At 33.3% G+C, this 20,672-nt stretch overlaps 1 protein-coding gene across 7 annotated transcripts in view; it reads right to left on the bottom strand.

The window, feature by feature from the left end:
* The window catches only part of adgrl3.1 (adhesion G protein-coupled receptor L3.1), a 299,214-nt gene that overhangs the window by 4,282 nt on the left and 274,260 nt on the right, over nt 1-20,672 (bottom strand). For 2 of the 7 annotated variants that reach the window (XM_066720389.1, XM_066720390.1), the window contains exons 22-24: nt 17,506-17,602; nt 11,287-11,415; nt 4,142-4,159 (exon numbers count right to left, since the gene is read on the bottom strand). In XM_066720389.1, the coding sequence (XP_066576486.1) occupies nt 4,142-4,159; nt 11,287-11,415; nt 17,506-17,602 (244 nt within the window). Of the gene's footprint in view, nt 1-4,107; nt 4,160-11,286; nt 11,416-17,505; nt 17,603-20,672 lie in introns of all 7 variants that reach the window. The other 5 variants (XM_066720394.1, XM_066720391.1, XM_066720392.1 and 2 more) reach the window with 5 other exon arrangements.

Raw genomic sequence — 20,672 nt, 5'->3', positions numbered from 1 at the left:
GAGCTGTCAAAGATGAAAGCTATGTGAATTTGTCCAGCAGTGCCATTATATTCACGTTCTCAAAGGGCTTTCCTGGACACAAATGTTAACAAGGTTCAGGCAATAGTTACACAATTGTCTCACTGTATCATGGAATGCCCTTGTCAGAAAATATGGAAAACAATGGACATTACCATTTCTGCTTTGTCAGCCCTTATTTTCTTCATCACAGTATCCAATAGGCTGATTTGTATAATAAAAATGTTATCTCTGATTTAAAAGCAATTGGCACAGCATTTAGCATGGTATTGCACGGCCAAAACACATTTGTGCTTTGGAGTGGTGTTTGTGAAAATGGTTCAGTACTTTTTGACTTTTTTCACTCCAAAACAACTGCATGTTACACAGGTTAAAGCCACCAGGGACTAAAATCAGGCCTAGGTAGTGATGGATGACTGTTCCTGGGTTTTTCTTTTCATTTGTACATTTATACGTTTTGATCTAGTAGTGTTTGGGTGTAATCTTAGTCATAAATTGCATATGTAAAATGAATCAAATCAAATCAAATAATAATTTGTATTATTAAATACAGAAGTAATACAGAAACCTTGCTCTTGAAGAATGTATGAGGATCATTCAAATGAATCTGAAAATCTGCAAATAACTCAAAAGCAGCAGTGCTTTTTAAACCTAACCCTAACCCTAACTCCCTGCAAGACATTTTCTACATTCTTTCAGATACTTCAACACAGATTTTCATTCTCTCTTCTGCATGCAAGCTACCTACATGTAACTTTTAATAAGTTACCACCTCTCTAATGCATTGTATATATTTTTTAGGAATTATTACTTATTATTACTTTGGGCAAGTCATTTAGTTTTCAACATGGTTTATTATTATAATTGATTTTTCCCAGACTGTCTGAGGTTTAACATTTTGAGAACTGCTGTCTTAATAACAGCAGGTGTAACTGATTAAAGTTGAAAGTATTTAAATGTATTTTAACCACTTATTCATAGTTAATATGTTCAAACAATAGTTATTTTCAATTACTAACAATTTGTATTTAATTATTTTTAAATAGTTATTTTTTGTGATATGTATCTATTTATTTATTTAATGTATTTAATTATTATTTCAGTCATATATAAGTCATATATTTATCCCAGATCTGGTAAGAACCATGGTTGTGAATTCTGTTTTAACAAGAGCAGTTAGAAATATGTATATCTGCACATAATAAACACAATTGTAAGGAATCTAATGTGAAGGGTGTGCTGTAATGATGATGCATTAAAAATGTATTTTATCCACACTCAAATTAAATGGTCAAAGATGATATTAAACAAGGAGGGAAATAAAATTAGAATCCATATTGTAGTTCCCTCAGAATTTATTTTAGATATTGATTTAAATTGAGAAACTAACTGTATGTAATTCCAAAACAGCAGAACAGTACTGAAATAACTATAAACAAACACATTACTTATTACACACAGCACTCGAAACTGGCCAATTTTCATACCATGAAAATAAAAGTAACTATTACATTACTTCATGAATTGGTATTATTCTACAGTGCTGCCACGCTATTTAAAACATTTTTTATAGAATCAAAATTTATTTTTGAGGGCAGCTGATAATTTTGAAAGACCAGCAAACTATTAAATAAGAATTCACATCAAAAATAGTATAATTTGGCCTTACAGAAAAATATTGCCAATTTATGCCATTACATTTTCTTGAGCAGGTTTAAAAAGCAGCAAAGTGCAAACACAGTACCAAAACAGAATAAAATAAAACTAAATCTGAACATGCTACTACTTCTGAAATACTTGACCTTTTTTTTTTTACGGTCTGAGTTTTTTCCATAATGAAAATCTTGCCAGACAGACAATGGAGTTTAGTTTGATTTATCACCACAGGTGAGTCATTCAATTAATTGAGTTTCTTTCTTTTTTATGAATAGCCTGGAATAGGTTGAAATGTGTAATGAATGTAAATGCATTTGAAGGATAGTGATTAATAAATCTACTAACCACAGTAACACAAGTCATGAAGATAATCTTAATAAATCAGTATTTCTGAATAGATTATTTTAAATGTGTACATTTTTACATTAAAATCATAACAAGTTACTTGTTTTTAATGGCGGGCTAAATTCTCAGGTCACCTTGCCACTTTAAAGTAAAAGGTGACAAAGATTTAACATTGCAAAGGAAAATAATAGATACATTAATTAATTAAACACTAGTAATTAATAGTTACAACCTGACTGTAAATGGGGTAAATTTTGTTATTATTATATATACACAAAAAACCTTTTTTTTATTATTTAAATTGGATTGGATGGATGAAAAATTGCATTACTCAAAAATTACTGAAATGACTAAAGGAATATATGTTACAGAGACATGAACCATGCCAAATGGTGTCCAGATACATTTTAAATATGAATAGATATACAACATATACAATATATGGTTGAAACAAGACCTTACCTTTAGCAGCAAGATGGTTATAATTGTATATCCTTACCGTACATGGTTGATTTATATATTCTCATTATATACTTGTTTCTATAATACACATTCAGGAGTCTGGACAACCCCAACAGACATATGTAGCAGATGAGGAATAGAGACCACTTTGGCCTAGACTTGTTTGACTGAGGGTATGATGACTTGGCCAATAGGACGGGCCATTGGAACAGCCATTGCTTGAGTAGGTGGGAGTTAGATTGGGGTTGTCCTCCTCCTGAACTTTAGATTAAAACTCCATTTTGTGATGTTTGAATAAACAGTTTTTTTCAATTACATTTTATAGTACTACTAAATAGAACAGAAATACAGACACAATCCAAATGAAACACAACAGACAGGACAACATCTAAAAGCACATAAGCAAACAAATGTTTTTATCACATTTACACTCACACAGCATACAACCATGCTATTGCTTAGCTGCAACAGGAAAAAGTTATTTACCCTCGACCCCAGTCATGTTGGCCCCTATTTAACAAAGCTTTTTATTTTAAAACATGATGTTTAGTTTGGGTAGGTAGATCCCAGTACTGTTTTTAGTGTCTTTGATGGAATCACTGGCCTTTATTTATTTGTAATATTTTGCAGTGATAAATATGGGCCTTTGTTCAAATGGTAAGAAGAGTTTGGCTTCTAGAAACATTCAAGTAGGACTTTCTGTTCTCTCCCATGCAGAGAAAGTGTGGAACCCACATTTACAATCTCAAATGGGTCGCTTTCTTTTAAAAACATTTTTTTTTACTTTGACATCAATGCAAATTCAAAGCTGTTTTTGCCTATTTATCAAACTAAACAAAACAACAACAGAGTATATTTAGACTTGTTTCAATACATTTGTTTGATGAAATTGTAATGTAAAAATAAATAAATGCAATCAAACTACTGATTTTACAGCATTATTCTACAATTATCATTAACAGTAATCCAATGTGATGATTCAATTACGATTATCACTTCATCAAATTATATATATATATATATATATATATATATATATATATATATATATATATATATATATATATATATATATATATATATATTTATGTGTTACAAGTACCAACCAGGTCCGAAATCTTCTAGGCTCATAAACAATGGAATTAATGACTATTTCTTCCCTCCATAATTCGATTGCAGCTGATTCTTGTTTAGATAAATAATAACAATCAAAAACAGACCACAGATTGTTCTTGCATTGAGGTTTATAATTACAAAATGAAATACAGCAATCAAGATGTTATGCTGATGATATGATGTAAACCACCGCTTTGGTTGATGAATTTCATAAGTGGATTCACTTCAGTGCTGTGAGTCTCATTAACTTTATTTTAATTATGTTAAAGATACACTTTTTACAGTCTAATAATACTTTACCAAAGAAATGGAAGAGAAAGGCGCCGCTTCAAAAGATTAGGACTATACATGTCAAGATTACAACCTTCATTTTCAAATTAGAATTTAGAGTCAGACAATTACTATATCTGTAATTGAAGAACAACATGTTTTTTTTTTCCTAAATGACAAGTGAGTTATTCCCCCCTTTATCAGCATAGAGTGAAAAGAAAGTAAACTGAGGTCAATTACATTTGATATGCAATGTTTAGTTTTACTCCCATACTTGTCTCTCTGTAGGGCTCTAAACGACAGCATGAAGGAAAGGAAAGAAAAACACAAGTAAGCTTACAGTGACAAATAGAAGGAACATGAATAAAAGCAAATAGATTGATGATGTGCAGAGAAGAGATTGCAGATATTACCCTTGTTTTGTACAATATAAACTTTGAACACTGAATACAATATAATTTACAATGAAGAGTTGTTATAGACAGATCTTTTTTTGGTTAAAGTGTAATGTAAATTGGTTTTGTAAAAATCCGGAGAGTTTATGCAGTAGTTGTGTAAGTGTGTGTGTGCTGTTTGATGTTTTAAACTCTTCTCCATTGACATTTAAGTTATGAACCAGAAGCAGAAGCCAACCTGCTTTGTTTCCACATGCTCCCAGGATAAGGATTTCTGTCTGACATGGATATACTGTATCTTGAAGAAAAATATGTTTTTGCAGTCATTATAGATTATAAGGAAAAGGAAATACTTAAATTTCTATTCGGCTTGAGAAGTTATATATCAGGTTCCTCTCACTTGATGTCACTGTTATCAAAGAATTACAGAAAGCACACAAGCACCCTCCATCCATACCACCTCTGTGAACAGATCATCAGATTGCAATTCAGACTACAGGCTGAAATAGATTGTTGTCAGAAAGTCAGAATGGACAATCACTGCTATGGAGAAAATCAATATTAAAACATTTGCAAAGTTTTAATTTATTTATCTCCAAATATGACAAGACCATCATGAAAAGAAAACCACTTCAAAAATAAAAACAGTAATCTCAGTGTATTGGTTTAGCATAAATAATACAATGATCAGTTGTATATAATTGTTTTCATTCATACATAGCAATGATGAAGTCTCATTTTAGGATGGATATAAGTCAAACTGGTGGATATTTGTGTATAAAGTTTTCTGGGATTGTTTATTTTTCCATTGCTCCAATGTTTCAATACATTAATGGGGGAAACAATATAAACAAAATATATTTTTTAAACAATTAGGTCCAGATGTTTATTTGTGGGCAGATGTGGGGTTTTGACAATATAATTGATAATTCAGAATTGTAACAAGATTTATGACATATGACTATATCCAGTACAAATGTAGAAATAAGGAACTTTAATTTACCTATAATTCTCTAAGTAAGGGATTTTATTAAGCTGTTTCCCTTGAGAACACACTGGCCTGTAAAAATAGAACTTCATCCTTAATAGGTGTTTGACAAGCTTGAGCATCCTGAGACATGGACTGCAACAGATGCTGGAAGGTGGACAAGCCCACTTTACTCCATTATTTCCATATACCAGAGTCTTAGCTCCTTGGAGGCTAATTAAAGTGGGCTATGCTTCTGCAGAGCACATTCCAACACATCCCACACATGGCATAAACTAGCATTTACTAGCACTTTCATTGTGGAAGTAGCCATCACTGATTGGTGTAGAAACTAAACAGATGTCGAGTGCACTTGGTCTAATATGATGCTGACATATTCCTGGGATGTTATTTGGCCCTCCAGTGGAACCTAAGAGCCCAATTGATGCCATGTGAACATTCCTCACACATTAATTGTACTGTCAGAGGACTGAAGAGCAGACATAACTCCTTGGTAGTTGTTAAGCATTTACCCTGTACAACATAGATAAGTAAGATCTCTGGATAGGGACATGGGTGCAGATTAAAGAGCTCCCTGCATATGGTTTTGTGAGATATGTTTTTCTCCTGTCCTTAATTGAAGCCATTGGTCAGTTGTTCCACTTCTGTTTGCTTGTAGCAGTCTTCAATAAATAATGTTAATCGCTGTCCGATACATCAACCTGACTGCCAACAATTTGTCTGCCTGCATGTGTTTTTCTCAAACAAGGACAATGGTTTACATACCCCTGAAAATGTATGGTGATGGCCATCATGTGCACAATGCTTGTTTAAAAGGCTCACCAAAAATGTGGTTTTCCACATAGCATGACCTACACATATCTGGAAGGCATTCCAGTTGTATTCACCATTACTGAGGTGCACTTGATATGATCATGTGACCACCTATTTAATAATTTATACATGCTAAAGGAATGCAAAAACCCATTCATCCAAAGGGTTTCTATTTTTTAGGCCAGTGTGCTTGGTGCAAAGTACAAAGGGATCTCTGTATAATCCCACAGTGTATAGTACTGTTTCTAACTAACACACTACTAGATCTAGCTAAGCTGTTATCGGTATCCAATAATTATGGAAGCTAAATTTTAAACAGAATTGCCAAATATAATCTGTTTTTTTAATTACCTTATGGGTAACACTTTACAATAATGGGCATTCATTCCTCATGAATTCCAATAGTACAACACAAGAAATCACATGAATACATGATGTAATTCTTAGATGAAATTCATTTGTAATTCAAGTATGTGAATTCATAATAATTTAAAGGCTCTTAATCATATGGAATTCATTTTTAATAAATTAAGTTGATCATATATATATAGATATCATGTCTTCACACATTAATTGATGTTTTTCATAACCCCCTGGAGAGCGAGTAAGAGGGTATGAATTCATTATGATTCATGATTATTAAGGGTCTTCTTTTCTCCAGTATGTTCCTCATGAATTTATGCATAATTCCCTTGCAACAAATGGTATTAATCACATGCACAAATCAGGACTGGCTATATCAATAAAAGCAAACAAAAGGTATGGATTAATCACAATTTTGAATTTCAAAATGCATTTTGTCTTGTAATAATCGGCGTTATTCCAAGTTACATTTTCTTGTAAAGAATCATGCTAATTTACAAGCTAATTGCATGCACTTCATGTTTACAACCAATTAACCAAGTCATGACTTATTCATGTTATTTCCTAATGAACACTGCATGAGCAGAAGTAGTCATACACTATTCGTGGTATTTCTTAATGAACCACCTGCTTGCATAAACTCCAGTTATATTTTCTTAAAAATAATACTAAGCTTTCAAAACTAAGGTCCCGCCTCCTAAAGCCAAGTAACCAATTAGAGGAATCATACACGTTCAGCCCCTGGAGCAGTTCTGACCTATGAGCAGAGTTGCTTTCGTAAACATCTCTTCACTGATTGGATAATTGACTTATGGAAGGCTAAGCACTGAGAGCTTTTGACTGGTTAGAATTATTTAAAAGAGAAACCTGGGAGGAAGTAATACAGGAAACTGAAAACGTTATGCAGGCAGATCGGCTGTAGGAGCTTCATGGTGAAATATCAGTAAAATATAGCGTTTCATATATTTAAATTTTGCATAGAATTAATGGAAATTATTGCACTGTTGGTAGGTGTACAGAAAACATTTAATGTTTTGAGATATCTCGATAAATATATGAACAAAATCATTGTATTATTGCTCGGTATTTTATTGTGATCTTGTGATCAGTTACATTTTTCATTGTTTTCTTGTTTTACTCTATATAATGTCTGTAAAGCGCTTTGAGCACCATCAAAAAAGCGCAGAATAAATAAAGGTATTATTATTATTATTGTTAATATTATTATCATTGAATGCCATGGAACGTGTTGATGATCACCCAGTGGACAGTAGTGTTCATTAGGAAATACCATGAATAGTGTATGACTACTATAATGGTCTGCTCATGCAGTGTTCATTAGGAAATAACATGAATGACTTTAAAATAATTGGCTGTAATCATAAAGTGCATGTGATTAGCTTGTAAATAAGCATGATTCTTTACAAGAAAACATAATTTGGCATAACACAGATTATTGCAAGAAAAAATACATTTTAAAATTCAAAATTGTGATGAATCCATAAATTTTGTTTGCTTTTATTCATATAGACAGTCCCTATTTGTACACGTGATTAACACAATTTGTTGCAATGTAATTATGCATGAATTCATGAGGAATATACTGGAGAAAAGAAGACCCTTAATAATCATGAATCATAATGAATTCATACCCTCTTACTCGCTCGCCAAGGGGTTATGAAAAACATCAATTAAGGTGTGAAGATATATATATATTTATATATGACCAACTTAATTTATTAAAAGTGAATTCCATACGAATAAGAGCCTTTAAATCAATATGAATTCACATACTTGAATTACAAATTAATTTGATCTGAGTTCACAACCATTATATCATGTATTCATGTGTTTTTCCTGTGTTGTACTATCGGAATTCATGAGGAATTAATGCCCATTATTGTAAAGTGTTACCATATTATGAATTATCTGAATCTCCTTTTTAATTGTTTTCCCACTTGAGTATTTAGTTCAGATTAGACCTGTTTCTACTGTGGCACTCTCCTAGTGCTCCTAGTGCTTATATTGTCACTGGTTCAGTTTTGTTAGCAAATGTCAGGATTAGAAAAACGACATAAAGAAATCATGCTGAATTCTGGGAAGCAGGCCCTAATGGCCCAAACAAGTTTATGATAAATATCATTGTGTGTTTTGTTACATCTATCAAAATACATTTAAATGAGATGAATATATATCTAGAAGTACAAAGCTACTGATAATTGATGTAATTTAAATTACATCATACTTATTGCTTAACCCAGTGTCACTTTCTGAAGTGAGCAGCTTGGCATCCTATCACTCAGTGCTATATTTATTAACCTTGCCAAATGTTTTTGCTGTTTTACATCTCAATATATTGTTGAAGCAAGAGTGCTCTTCATGCTTGAATTATGCCAGGGAATTATTAGAGGACTTATGTTGCTTATTTTCTTTTAATTTATGTATTTTGTATATTTTAATTGAGTAATGTTTTCATGTTTGCAACTGGCATGGTATTTATTTGTTTAAAGCTGTTTTAAGCAAGCAATAACTTGTGAATGCTATAATTAAAGTAAAATTGTATGCCAAGCCCTATCTCTAAATTATTTGCAGATATCTTAAAATGTTTTAGATATATCTCTGAATGTTAATTAGGCAAACCAAACCTGCCAAATTGTCATTGATATATATATATATATATATACAGTGAGGGAAAAAAGTATTTGATCCCCTGCTGATTTCGTACGTTTGCCCACTGACAAAGAAATGATCAGTCTATAATTTTAATGGTAGGTGTATTTTAACAGTGAGAGACAGAATAACAACAAAAAAATCCAGAAAAACGCATTTCAAAAAAGTTATAAATTGATTTGCATGTTAATGGGGGAAATAAGTATTTGACCCCTTCGACTTAGTACTTGGTGGCAAAACCCTTGTTGGCAATCACAGAGGTCAGATGTTTCTTGTAGTTGGCCACCAGATTTGCACACATCTCAGGAGGGATTTTTTCCCACTCCTCTTTGCAGATCCTCTCCAAGTCATTAAGGTTTCGAGGCTGACGTTTGGCAACTCGAACCTTCAGCTCCCTCCACAAATTTTCTATGGGAAACTGGCTAGGCCACTCCAGGACCTTAATGTGCTTCTTCTTGAGCCACTCCTTTGTTGCCTTGGCTGTGTGTTTTGGGTCATTGTCATGCTGGAATACCCATCCACGACCCATTTTCAATGCCCTGGCTGAGGGAAGGAAGTTCTCACCCAAGATTTGACGGTACATGGCCCCGTCCATCATCCCTTTGATGCGGTGCAGTTGTCCTGTCCTCTAAGCAGAAAAACACCCCCAAAGCATAATGTTTCCACCTCCATGTTTGACGGTGGGGATGGTGTTCTTGGGGTCATTCCTCCTCCTCCAAACACGGTGAGTTGAGTTGATGCCAAAGAGCTCGATTTTGGTCTCATCTGACCACAACACTTTCACCCAGTTCTCCTCTGAATCATTCAGATGTTCATTGGCAAACTTCAGACGGGCCTGTACATGTGCTTTCTTGAGCAGGGGGACCTTGCAGGTGCTGCAGGATTTCACTCCTTCACGGCGTAGTGTGTTACCAATTGTTTTCTTGGTGACTATGGTCCCAGCTGCCTTGAGATCATTAACAAGATCCTCCCGTGTAGTTCTGGGATGATTCCTCACCGTTCTCATGATCATTGAAACTCCACGAGGTGAGATCTTGCATGGAGCCCCAGACCAAGGGAGACTGACAGTTATTTTGTGTTTCTTCCATTTGCGAATAATCACACCAACTGTTGTCACCTTCTCACCAAGCTGCTTGGCGATGGTCTTGTAGCCCATTCCAGCCTTGTGTAGGTCTACAATCTTGTCCCTGACATCCTTGGACAGCTCTTTGGTCTTGGCCATGGTGGAGAGTTTGGAATCTGATTGATTGATTGCTTCTGTGGACAGGTGTCTTTTATACAGGTAACGAGCTGAGATTAGGAGCACTCCCTTTAAGAGAGTGCTCCTAATCTCAGGTCGTTACCTGTATAAGACACCTGGGAGCCAGAAATCTTGCTGATTGATAGGGGATCAAATACTTATTTCCCTCATTAACATGCAAATGAATTTATAACTTTTTTTAAATGTGTTTTTCTGGATTTTTTTGTTGTTATTCTGTCTCTCACTGTTAAAATACACCCACCATTAAAATTATAGACTGATCATTTCTTTGTCAGTGGGCAAACGTACAAAATCAGCAGGGGATCAAATACTTTTTTCCCTCACTGTATCTATCTATCAATCTATATATTCCTGTAAATTGTGCTGTTTCCAAAACAGATACAAGGGAAGTGTATTGGCCCTTATTCTTGATGTTTTATGACAAAATAAAAAATATGATTAAACATATTATATGTGATTAAATTCATGTTCATTAAAAAAGTAAAGAATATAGATTGAAAGCAGTTTTGGGATAACTTACCATAAGGATGTCTATTTAAAAGTTCCATGATGAAATGGATACTTAATATGTACATACAGAGAGACATAAATCATGCACACAAGCATCAGAGACAGAAAAGAGTAGCAAACTATTAACAGTTAAAGGCAGATATATCTGGCTCCCAATAGAAACAAACACATGTAACTCTTTGAGCACAAATATGTTTGTAAGTCTAAATTGAGCAGATATTAAATGAGAGTTGTATGCCATTTATTTTTACAGTTTTCATAGATTTATTTGAGTTTGACCTAAATCCTCTATTGGAACCCATGATATACCTCATAAAAAGCCTAAATGAGAAGCAGCTGCATGAGATTTGGAATCAGTGCCTATATATAAGCCAGATCCACTATGACTATCAATATTATTAAGAAAAAGTCTAGCACACCTTGTGTGTTGTACATGCTCACAGAAGGGTTGTTATAGACCGCCGATTCCCCAAGCAATGTGTTATAAGGATTGTTAGTGCCATGAGGACGAAGAAGAGCATTAGTTATAAGATGGTTAGCCATGGCTCCTGGAGCAGCCAGATAGAGACAAAGAAAGAAAACAAAAAAGTCAATCAGGCAAATGCGGTTAAAGAAAATATTAAAAAAATGAAAACAATCACAGTCATTTTGTTTTCTTTAGGTACAGCAGCAGCAAGCTCAACAGACTGAAGTATACATAACTAAAGGGTAAATATATGGACGAGAGCAGAGATTTCAATGACTTTTAAAACATGGGAAAAACAGTAATGATGTTTTCCTCAGTACCTTCACATTTACACATATAACAAAAGCTGGCTGAATGCAACAGTGTACACACCACGTGAAGGCATACTAGACCAATGACACATACCAGTAAATGATTATGTCAGATTCTAAAGATTATGCTCCACTTTCTCCAAGTTGAGGATTTTATTACCTGTCCTTATGATCTCCCCATGAACATTTTTTTATTCAGTTAAACTTCACCCCATTGAACAAAATAAAAAGAAAACTTTAAAGAGAAAGCGCAGGATGATTTCCTTCACATCTTCACTTCACTTCAAACCCCACAGAAGAGCAAAGGAAAAGTGGCTTTAACTTCGCCTTAATGACTAATTGTTCCAAAAGGACAATTCAATGACTAGCAGCAAGCGCCAAATCCATTGAAATTTCAATCTCACTGTTTACTGCAAAATATATGCATCTATGACTCACTGCAGAAATACAATTTATATAAAATTAGACATTGATGTTTCATATATGAATGCACATACAGCAAAATGTGTGACTCTCAGTGGATTAGTGGAAGTGTTGCTAGGGCCTGATTGAAAAGCTTAGCTTCTAGAAAACATGCCAAGATGGTCCTAGAGACTGAGATATTTGCATACTTCGAAACTAAGCCCCATAATTTGAAAATAAACAAGAGGCCCCAGATCTCTAAACAGATAAAACTGGACAATATGTAATAATATGTACTCACACACATACGACTTGACAGATGTTAATATAATTTGTATTGGGGAATCAAATCAGCTTCCATGAAAACAGTATTCTATAGGGGTATTCTTTAAGAGTGGCTTTGGACATGACTGGTGATTAACCAACACAAATCATAACTTCCCGTACTTAACAGAACGTCTTGACGTCATTAAAGACTGTAATCCTGCTGTGCCCAAGCAAAAGCTGTGACTTACATGCCATTATTATCTGTATTGATTTTATTATGAAAACATTTAAATAGAACAATGGTTCATATGTATACAGCTCGTGCAGAGGTAAGTCTCAATGGTATATCTGAAGCCTGACAACTAGAGTGTCAGTTTCAATGAATATCTTTACAGTACATCTTTCATCTGAACCGGAAATACCCACCAATAAGATGAGCCGCTGCAGTGTTTGTTCAGTGTCAGCAATTCTGAACAAGACAAGAAGTGGAGGACCCTAAACAACTTCAATTGCTTATGGCCTTTTCATTGGTGCCCTATATACATGGGCAATAGAAGCCACTTTCTACTAGTAATAAATCAAAATGCAATAGGGCACAAGTTTGTTCTTTATGTTTTGTGGGTTGTTCAAAGTTCTAATTGGGTCTAGCCCTATGTCGCCCTATTTCAATAAGATAAATGCATAACAGCTATATTATTTAACCCACAAATGTATTAATATTGACACAAATTAGGACAGAATATTTGGAATAACTGTTCATTTTGTCATTAACAGATATATCTATGGCACATTATAAGGCAACATATTATTATTATTATTATTATTATTATTATTATTATTATTACTAGAGGAAGAATCATTATCATGATTCACTCCTAAATCCAGATTCAATGTGTTAACTTTTTTTTAAGTTAAACTGTTAAATTGTAAGAACAGCAGTGTTTTGAATTGAGATGGCATTTAATGACATCTAATTAGACTTTGTAACAAGATTTAATTATAAGTTTAGTTTAGCAATAACATAGCTTACCAAAATAATTATATTTTGCTCCATAATCAAGTTTCCTGCATTAACATTTAGTGTACAATCTAAAATTTAATTTACTTCTTGTAATTTGAATGACTAGGCATACTGCTGAACATTTTAAAAGCTATATACTAAATCAGAGCCTTTTTTGTAGGGGTCAGGCAATATATAAATACAGGCCAGGTAGTGATGCATAAGAAGCATTTATTCGTTTTCATGAAATTAATGCAATTGCCAATGCAAAACTTGCATTGTTTTAGTATTCCTTTTAAAGTTTTCATTTAGTGCTTCCTGCTCCCTCTCTGAACACAGCAGGGGGTTTATGATATCCTTAATGTCCTGAAAAAGACTGTGTTCATGAGAACTGCTTTTAAAATATTTGAATATTATTGTCACATAATTACATAATTTGTAGGATGATGTCATGCATAACTAAACTGAACATCCCAAGAAGCACATGATGCCAGGAAGGTCAAAATGTTATAAATGTGTAATATTAATATTATTAGATTCAGGATTTTTTTAAGCTTCTGTATGAGATGAGTTTGTGTGCTTATAATTCGATGGTATTTTTTCAAAAAAGCCACACACTTAAAGATACAGAATTGAGCGCTTTCTGTGTTTATTATGCCCAATTCGGTGTAATTGTTTGTTTAATTACTTCTAAATTGTTATTTATTTCATTATGATAGTCATCAACTTGCTTGTTTTAAAGGCAAATTAATGTATTATTGTTTGTTATTTTATTATAACCAGCCAGATTAAATCACCTGTATTATGTGGAGCTTGTATATTCAAAACAATTAATTAAGACTATTACGCATTAGCATAATTACTTAAAAAAAAAAAAACATTACCTTTGCATACCTTTGCAAATTCTTGCTTTTCATCAGGCTATTCAAATCAGTTTGAATGTTAAAAAAAGCAAACTGCATGATCTGTGTCTTCAACATCAGCCTAGTTTCTTAAATTCATCACTATTCATATTAAGAGATTATGGTTCAAATTAAGAGATTAGGGCTTTAATGAAACTTTGATGCACTAATTGCAAGATATTAATGCTTTGTACATCAATTTCTTTCAGAATAAATTATAAAGTATGAATTATAAAGTTTTTGACAATAAACATACTGTGGCCCAAGGCTGGGCAGGGCAGGGAAAAGGCACCATACCCAACACATCCCTCAGAATAATTGTATTGAGTCTTGGTAAACCTAGCAGACATGATGGACTAAATAATTTCTTAGATAAAACTGACTAATTCATCTTAATTACTCTTGGGCCTATAATTTGCAACAGTAACCTGCTCATTTATTTTCATTATATTGTTTTCATCAACACTAATTTTGCACTTACAAAAGGTCTTGATGAAACTCATACATTGGAAGCATACTGACTGAATTTCAGGATGTGTTCGTGGAAACCAGACATTGTTCTCATCTCTGAAGGATTTGGGCAGTTTGCTCCTTAATTAAGTTGTCAGGATTCATATTTTTGTGTACAGACTCTAGAATCAGAAACACTTTTCTATGTACTAGGGATCATTTTATACTGTAAAATCAATGGCATGATCTGTTATGCACTTTTATGAACTGGTATGTGAAAATATTAAAGTAGGATAGGCTGTAATACATAATAAATACATGTCAATTTTCAGTACAGTTACTAGAAGAATGCTTCTGCGTTTATTTGCTTTCTTTAGTAATTATATTAAAGCTTACCTAAAGCTTATATCTATTCATAGAACTATCACAATTTAAATCATGGTTTTGTTTTTGTTTTCTAGTAACTATAAATACATACATAAATTTATAAATAAACAAACAAACCACCAAGCAACACATTTATTGGCCATATTTCTGCATTTACTCTGTATTATTTTAACTATATCCAACATATCAGCTTTGCTCGTTAACTAAATTCATACATCAATTCATATATGTTATAAAGCTATTCAGGGCTTAGATACACATTATAGCTTTTTGGTCAGGATTTGTTTTACAGTTCAGTCAAATATTTATATACTTTAAATGCCATTATTCCAGAGAAATTAAAAATAAATCAATCTGGTAATGGCTGCAGGAAGGTACAATACAATTGTGTTGGGCAACATCTTTTTAAAGACAATAATTTCTTAGCATAGTTAAAACAGATATCTTTGGATTGCTTCACTAAGTGCATAATTATGAAGATCCTGACACTTACTTTCTCAGTATAACATCAATCCGTCATCATAACAGCTTATTAGTGTCTAAGTGAATCTGAGCTCCTAGCAGATTTAGAGACTGTGGAGTGTAGGGCATAACCTTCCATCAAGAGACCTGCATCTTCATTACAAATCACATGTGAAATGGCAGGCAAGGCATTTGCTTATGAAGAGAAGAATATAATAGGATATCTGCTAAATGACTGGGACTTCATTTCTTGAAACAATTTATGTTTATTTTTATCTGACATGCCATTAAATGTATCCATTTATTTTAGGGAAAAAATATTTTAATGAACTCAAATGTTTTTGTGAGTGCTTCTACAACACACTTCCCTACATAATATAGGTAGCTCACTGGTGTAAGATAAAGCATGAGGGAGCATTGTACTTTCAGATACATTTTAAGAATCTTACTGCTTACGTTAACGAGAGACAAGTAGTTATTGAAGTTTTTTACTCTTTACCTAGTGGAAATAATGTATAAGTAAGTAGAGTATATGTATATAGGATTATCTGGTATTGTACAGGGATGTTAATCAATTTCTACCAGTTAGGTACACTTTGGGAAATTCATGCTGGGCTGATATCTACCTACAGCTACCTGGCCTGGGCTAGAATAATAGAAGTATAGCTGAGAACCAATGCACACTGAAACAGAGGTGGAGGTTTTCAGCTTGCTTCAGTATTATTCAATTCTGATACTTTATATTTTTGTGAATACATTTCCATCTGACTGACCCAGATGTAAAATTCATCTTTTAATTCCTTAATATCAAGGCCAGGCGGGCTGCCAAAATAAGAAAACCCTGAGATAAGAAGCTAAGCACATTTCTACAAACATCTGCATGCATCCAGAGTGAGCAAATCTGTTAACTTTGTATGTCTATAGGTGGCACAAGTTCCCCTGTGGAAGGATTTTAATCGCATACTATGCTGTGCTGTTTTTTTTTGCTGGAATAATTGGTAAAGGGGGAGTGTATAAATTATTATTATTATTATTGCACAGTACTGAGTTTTCTAATATGAATAGGGTATTGCATTGGTCAGGTTTTCTTTGTTTTGACTGTGCTCTAAAAATACTATAGTGTTGGGTTAAAAAATATACAGGTACTCACATTTTAATGATATGCATAATCTCTATTTTCTAAATTTACAAAGGTGTGAGCAGATCTGTTAGATTATATTTTCTGTGCCATGTCTCTCTTGTATAATTCAGTCGACCACTGTATGGTACCTACGAGCATTCACTATCATACAGTCAATGAAATAGCAACAGTAACACACCTAATCAACACATAATTATGTGTTAAACTTGTCAAGAAAACTAACAAAATTAAATGTGTCTGAATTAAGTCAAAAAGGAGGAAGTACATGCTGTTTGTGGATAAATATATATCCATATATTTTATATGTATATAGTTTAAGGTGATTGTATCTTCAGTTACACTTTTGTATAGCAAATGTCAATTTTCATGCATACAATCATATAAGAAGTAAGTAAAACAAGTCTATATTGTTAGCAAACTGGAAACATACTATTTCATCCCTGTTTTTTATTGGTGATTAGGATTAATTAATTTCAGCAATAGTCATAAGATATTACCAACGATTTTGCAGTAAATCAGTGCTATAGTGCATGACCATACTCTACTGACAAAATGAGCTCTATCCTTATTCCTAAGCTGCATTCAGTCCATGACGTAGGTTGAACTTTCTTATTTTTTTCTGCCAGAAATATATATTTTAAATGCTTTGCTTGTATCCTAAAAGAATTTCTGGATGTCACTTGCTGCCATCAGTGAAAAAAAAGCCACCAGTGCTTTAATGAGCTGTTAGAAGCTGGACTTGCAGAGAGAATGCTTTAAATGCTCATTAGTGTAGTACAGGAGAAAACATGTCAGTTTTGCATTGACAGCCTGAGTGGGAGAAAGTTGCATCAATTAATTCCATTATTACCTCTGTTCAGTGATGCTGAGCTGTTTATGTCGCCCGTGATGAAGGAAGACTCGGACTGTTTCCTGACGGTGTCATTCCACATCCTACGGATTCGGCTCTACAAGATGAATAAAAAAGGAAAGAAACAACAACAAAGAAAGCATACTGGTCAGGCTGACAGGTCGACAGAATGTGCTGGTGTGACAGAACAAAAAGTAAACTAATAGCCTGCAGCCTTTATATAAGGCTTTTGAGACCATAACCCACAATGTGCACAGGCAGCCTATAAATCAACTTGCCATTCTGTATGATCTGCTGATGGACTGCCAAGGTGGTGCGTGATGATATACACTTGGGGACCTTCCCTGTTTTAGTGAAGTAATTTCACCAGTGGCAGAACTGTTAACTGTACTGCTGTAAAACTGTTGAATGGTAACTTCAGAAAATTATACTTTCAAATAGGTTTAAATGCCAGTTTATAGAATGCCTAATATTAATGCTATTACCTAATTCAACCTCAATAGCATTTTAAATATGCAACATGTTACCATATAACAGTATGATAGCTTGGAAAAATATTACTAATTTGTGTTTTGTAATTAGGCTTCTTTAATTTATTTTTACTGTTTTGCAAAAATACTATTTATTTAACTAACTGCCTTTCACAGACCTTGATTAGCACTAGTGTCTAGCATCTGGGTCTGTGAAACCAGCCAAAAGTGTTCTACACTGCTTTGGGTGACTTTTCAACTAAGAATTAATTCACATTGGCTTTAATGTATGCACTACATTATAATGTTGGTGGCCATCTTGCATGGGTAGGCTGTGGGTACAGTGCTCTAAAGCTGTCAGGCAGTGAATGAGACAATAATAATAATAATAATAATAATAATAATAATAATAATAATAATAATAATAATAATAATAATAATAATAATAATAATAAAATGTAATAACACACATAGGCACAGATCAAATCAAAACAACCTAGCATTCGATTTAAAATTAAAAACATATAACGTGATTATTAATTCACATTAGGTAGAAGAAATAATTTCCAAAAAACAAATGCCATCATGTATTATCTACTTAGCTTTTTAATTCCATTAAAGCCTCACTAGGCAAACTGAAATTATACATAACTACGACCCACAAAACAAAAGTAAGCAACCCTATGGACAAACATAATTTTCAAGTTATAATTCAGGCTTTAGGTTTTCTTATTCCTGGAAGTAATTGAACCCTGATCTCTTAAACTCCAACAAAAGACACAAACCTCTTTCAAGGTAGTAACTGTGAGCTACATGCTCCTTGGACCCTCTTCAAGGTTGTGCATCTTACAATATTAATGTCACCAAAATAAACAAATGAAATACATATAGAAACAAAACATAAGTTAACACAAATATACAAAGTAAACAATTAAGAAAAAACACAGTGCAAATCTGCGTACTGCTATAGGATATTGCCATACCCTGGGTGCTGCTCTGAGGCAAAGTAAAATGCATGAGCTTAGCAAACCAGGATTCAGCTTGTAACATTTATTCTCCACCCACAGCACCATCTTAACCTCCTAAGATCTACAATAGAGGGAACACATAACCTGTGTCAGAATCATATTAAGATGATATGTTTATAATAAGAATTACATTGTCCTCAGCTTTATGTTTATATGGTTGCCAGTTATCAGCAAACATGATCATTATTGGTCAACATAGACATAGCCTATATGGTTAGACAAGATATTCCATCTGTGGCAAAGAGAGTGCACTATGCATGTCAAGATGCATTCATTCACAGAAGTACAGAGTACAGTAACAAGAAGGGACTCTCAGACAGTATATCAAACGTCAAGGACAAAGTTGGTTTGTCAATGGCTTTTAATCGTTGTTGTTTTTTTCAAATCCAATGTCCATCCTACTATTCTTCATGTTCAGAAGCTCAGTTTGGATGAATTTACAGACATGCAAATGTGTCTGTCTGTATTTGTATACTCTGTTTAAAAAGCATACAAGTGAAACTGAGATATAAGTAGTGATATATTTATTTTAGATTCATACGTGGCAGTGCATCTTTTCATGTACAGCTAAAATGTATCTTTTAAGCAACTAAAAGTGTATCCTAAAAAGCTCATTCTTATTTTCATAATTTGCAACATGCCACAGTATATTTTCTAAGGGTACTGTTTTTATATATTATAACTCAACATACAAAATGTTACAACTCCCGAGGTAACATATAATTTGTTTATAATATGCTTTGCTAATTGTATGTTTTAAAAAAAAAGAAAATCTCTGACCTGACCACCAATTAACACCTCTTTACTGATTGCCTTTAACTTTATTCCAGCATACATAATTAAAGTCAGTGGATGCTGCTACCAAGTAACCCTTAATTATAGTAACATTTAGAACCACTTTAGGTATGATCTTCATTTAATTTGACTGTAATAAATATATGTGCAGAACAACATGTTTTCAGACTAAGACATTGCTAAAGTTTTAATTTAACAAAGCAGACAGTCATGAACAATAATATAAAAACGTATGTAAACCTCAACTTCTACTACTGTGAAAAGAGTAGATGAAAGAAAAAATATATAAATCAGGCATTATAAAACCCTGCATACATCCAAAAAGAAAACAAAATGGATTGCTGGTGAACAGCAGTGGTAGAATGAGATTTAATTCCTAAGCAATTAAAAATGTCTTGCACTATTGACAAAGAGTTTATGCCTTGGTCTGTGTATATGGATTATGAAACCAATTGTTTGTGAAAAGATATTCAATGCATTTGTATAAGACAAGATATTAGAGTAAATTTTAATTTTATTATACAAACAGAACTGTCCTAATTCCCCGGTAATCTATATAGAATAAGAATAGGGCATACAATTGTATTATTTTACTTTCAGAATCATACAGAACAGAATAAAGTAAGGGAAATTGCTGTTTTAATTATGTCTTTCAATAAGATACACTTGAATAGGGATTCTCTTGAAAGAAAGGGCTATAGTTATGTATTCAGGACTGCACACATACATATAATCATAAATATGTAAGGTAAAAACTAGGATGGGCTGCTAACTTCCCATAAAATAAGTGAACTGTCCCACTGTTATATTGGCTCTGGTGCTTTGGATATATTACCTATAACCTGCTATCTTCCTACTGGGACGCATTTTGTGA

This window comes from Amia ocellicauda, chromosome 13 (genome assembly GCF_036373705.1).
Source record: "Amia ocellicauda isolate fAmiCal2 chromosome 13, fAmiCal2.hap1, whole genome shotgun sequence".
In the NCBI taxonomy this organism is placed as follows: Eukaryota; Metazoa; Chordata; class Actinopteri; order Amiiformes; family Amiidae; genus Amia; species Amia ocellicauda.
Note: the sequence above shows the minus strand (reverse complement) of the source record. Positions and strands in the feature narration are given on the sequence as shown.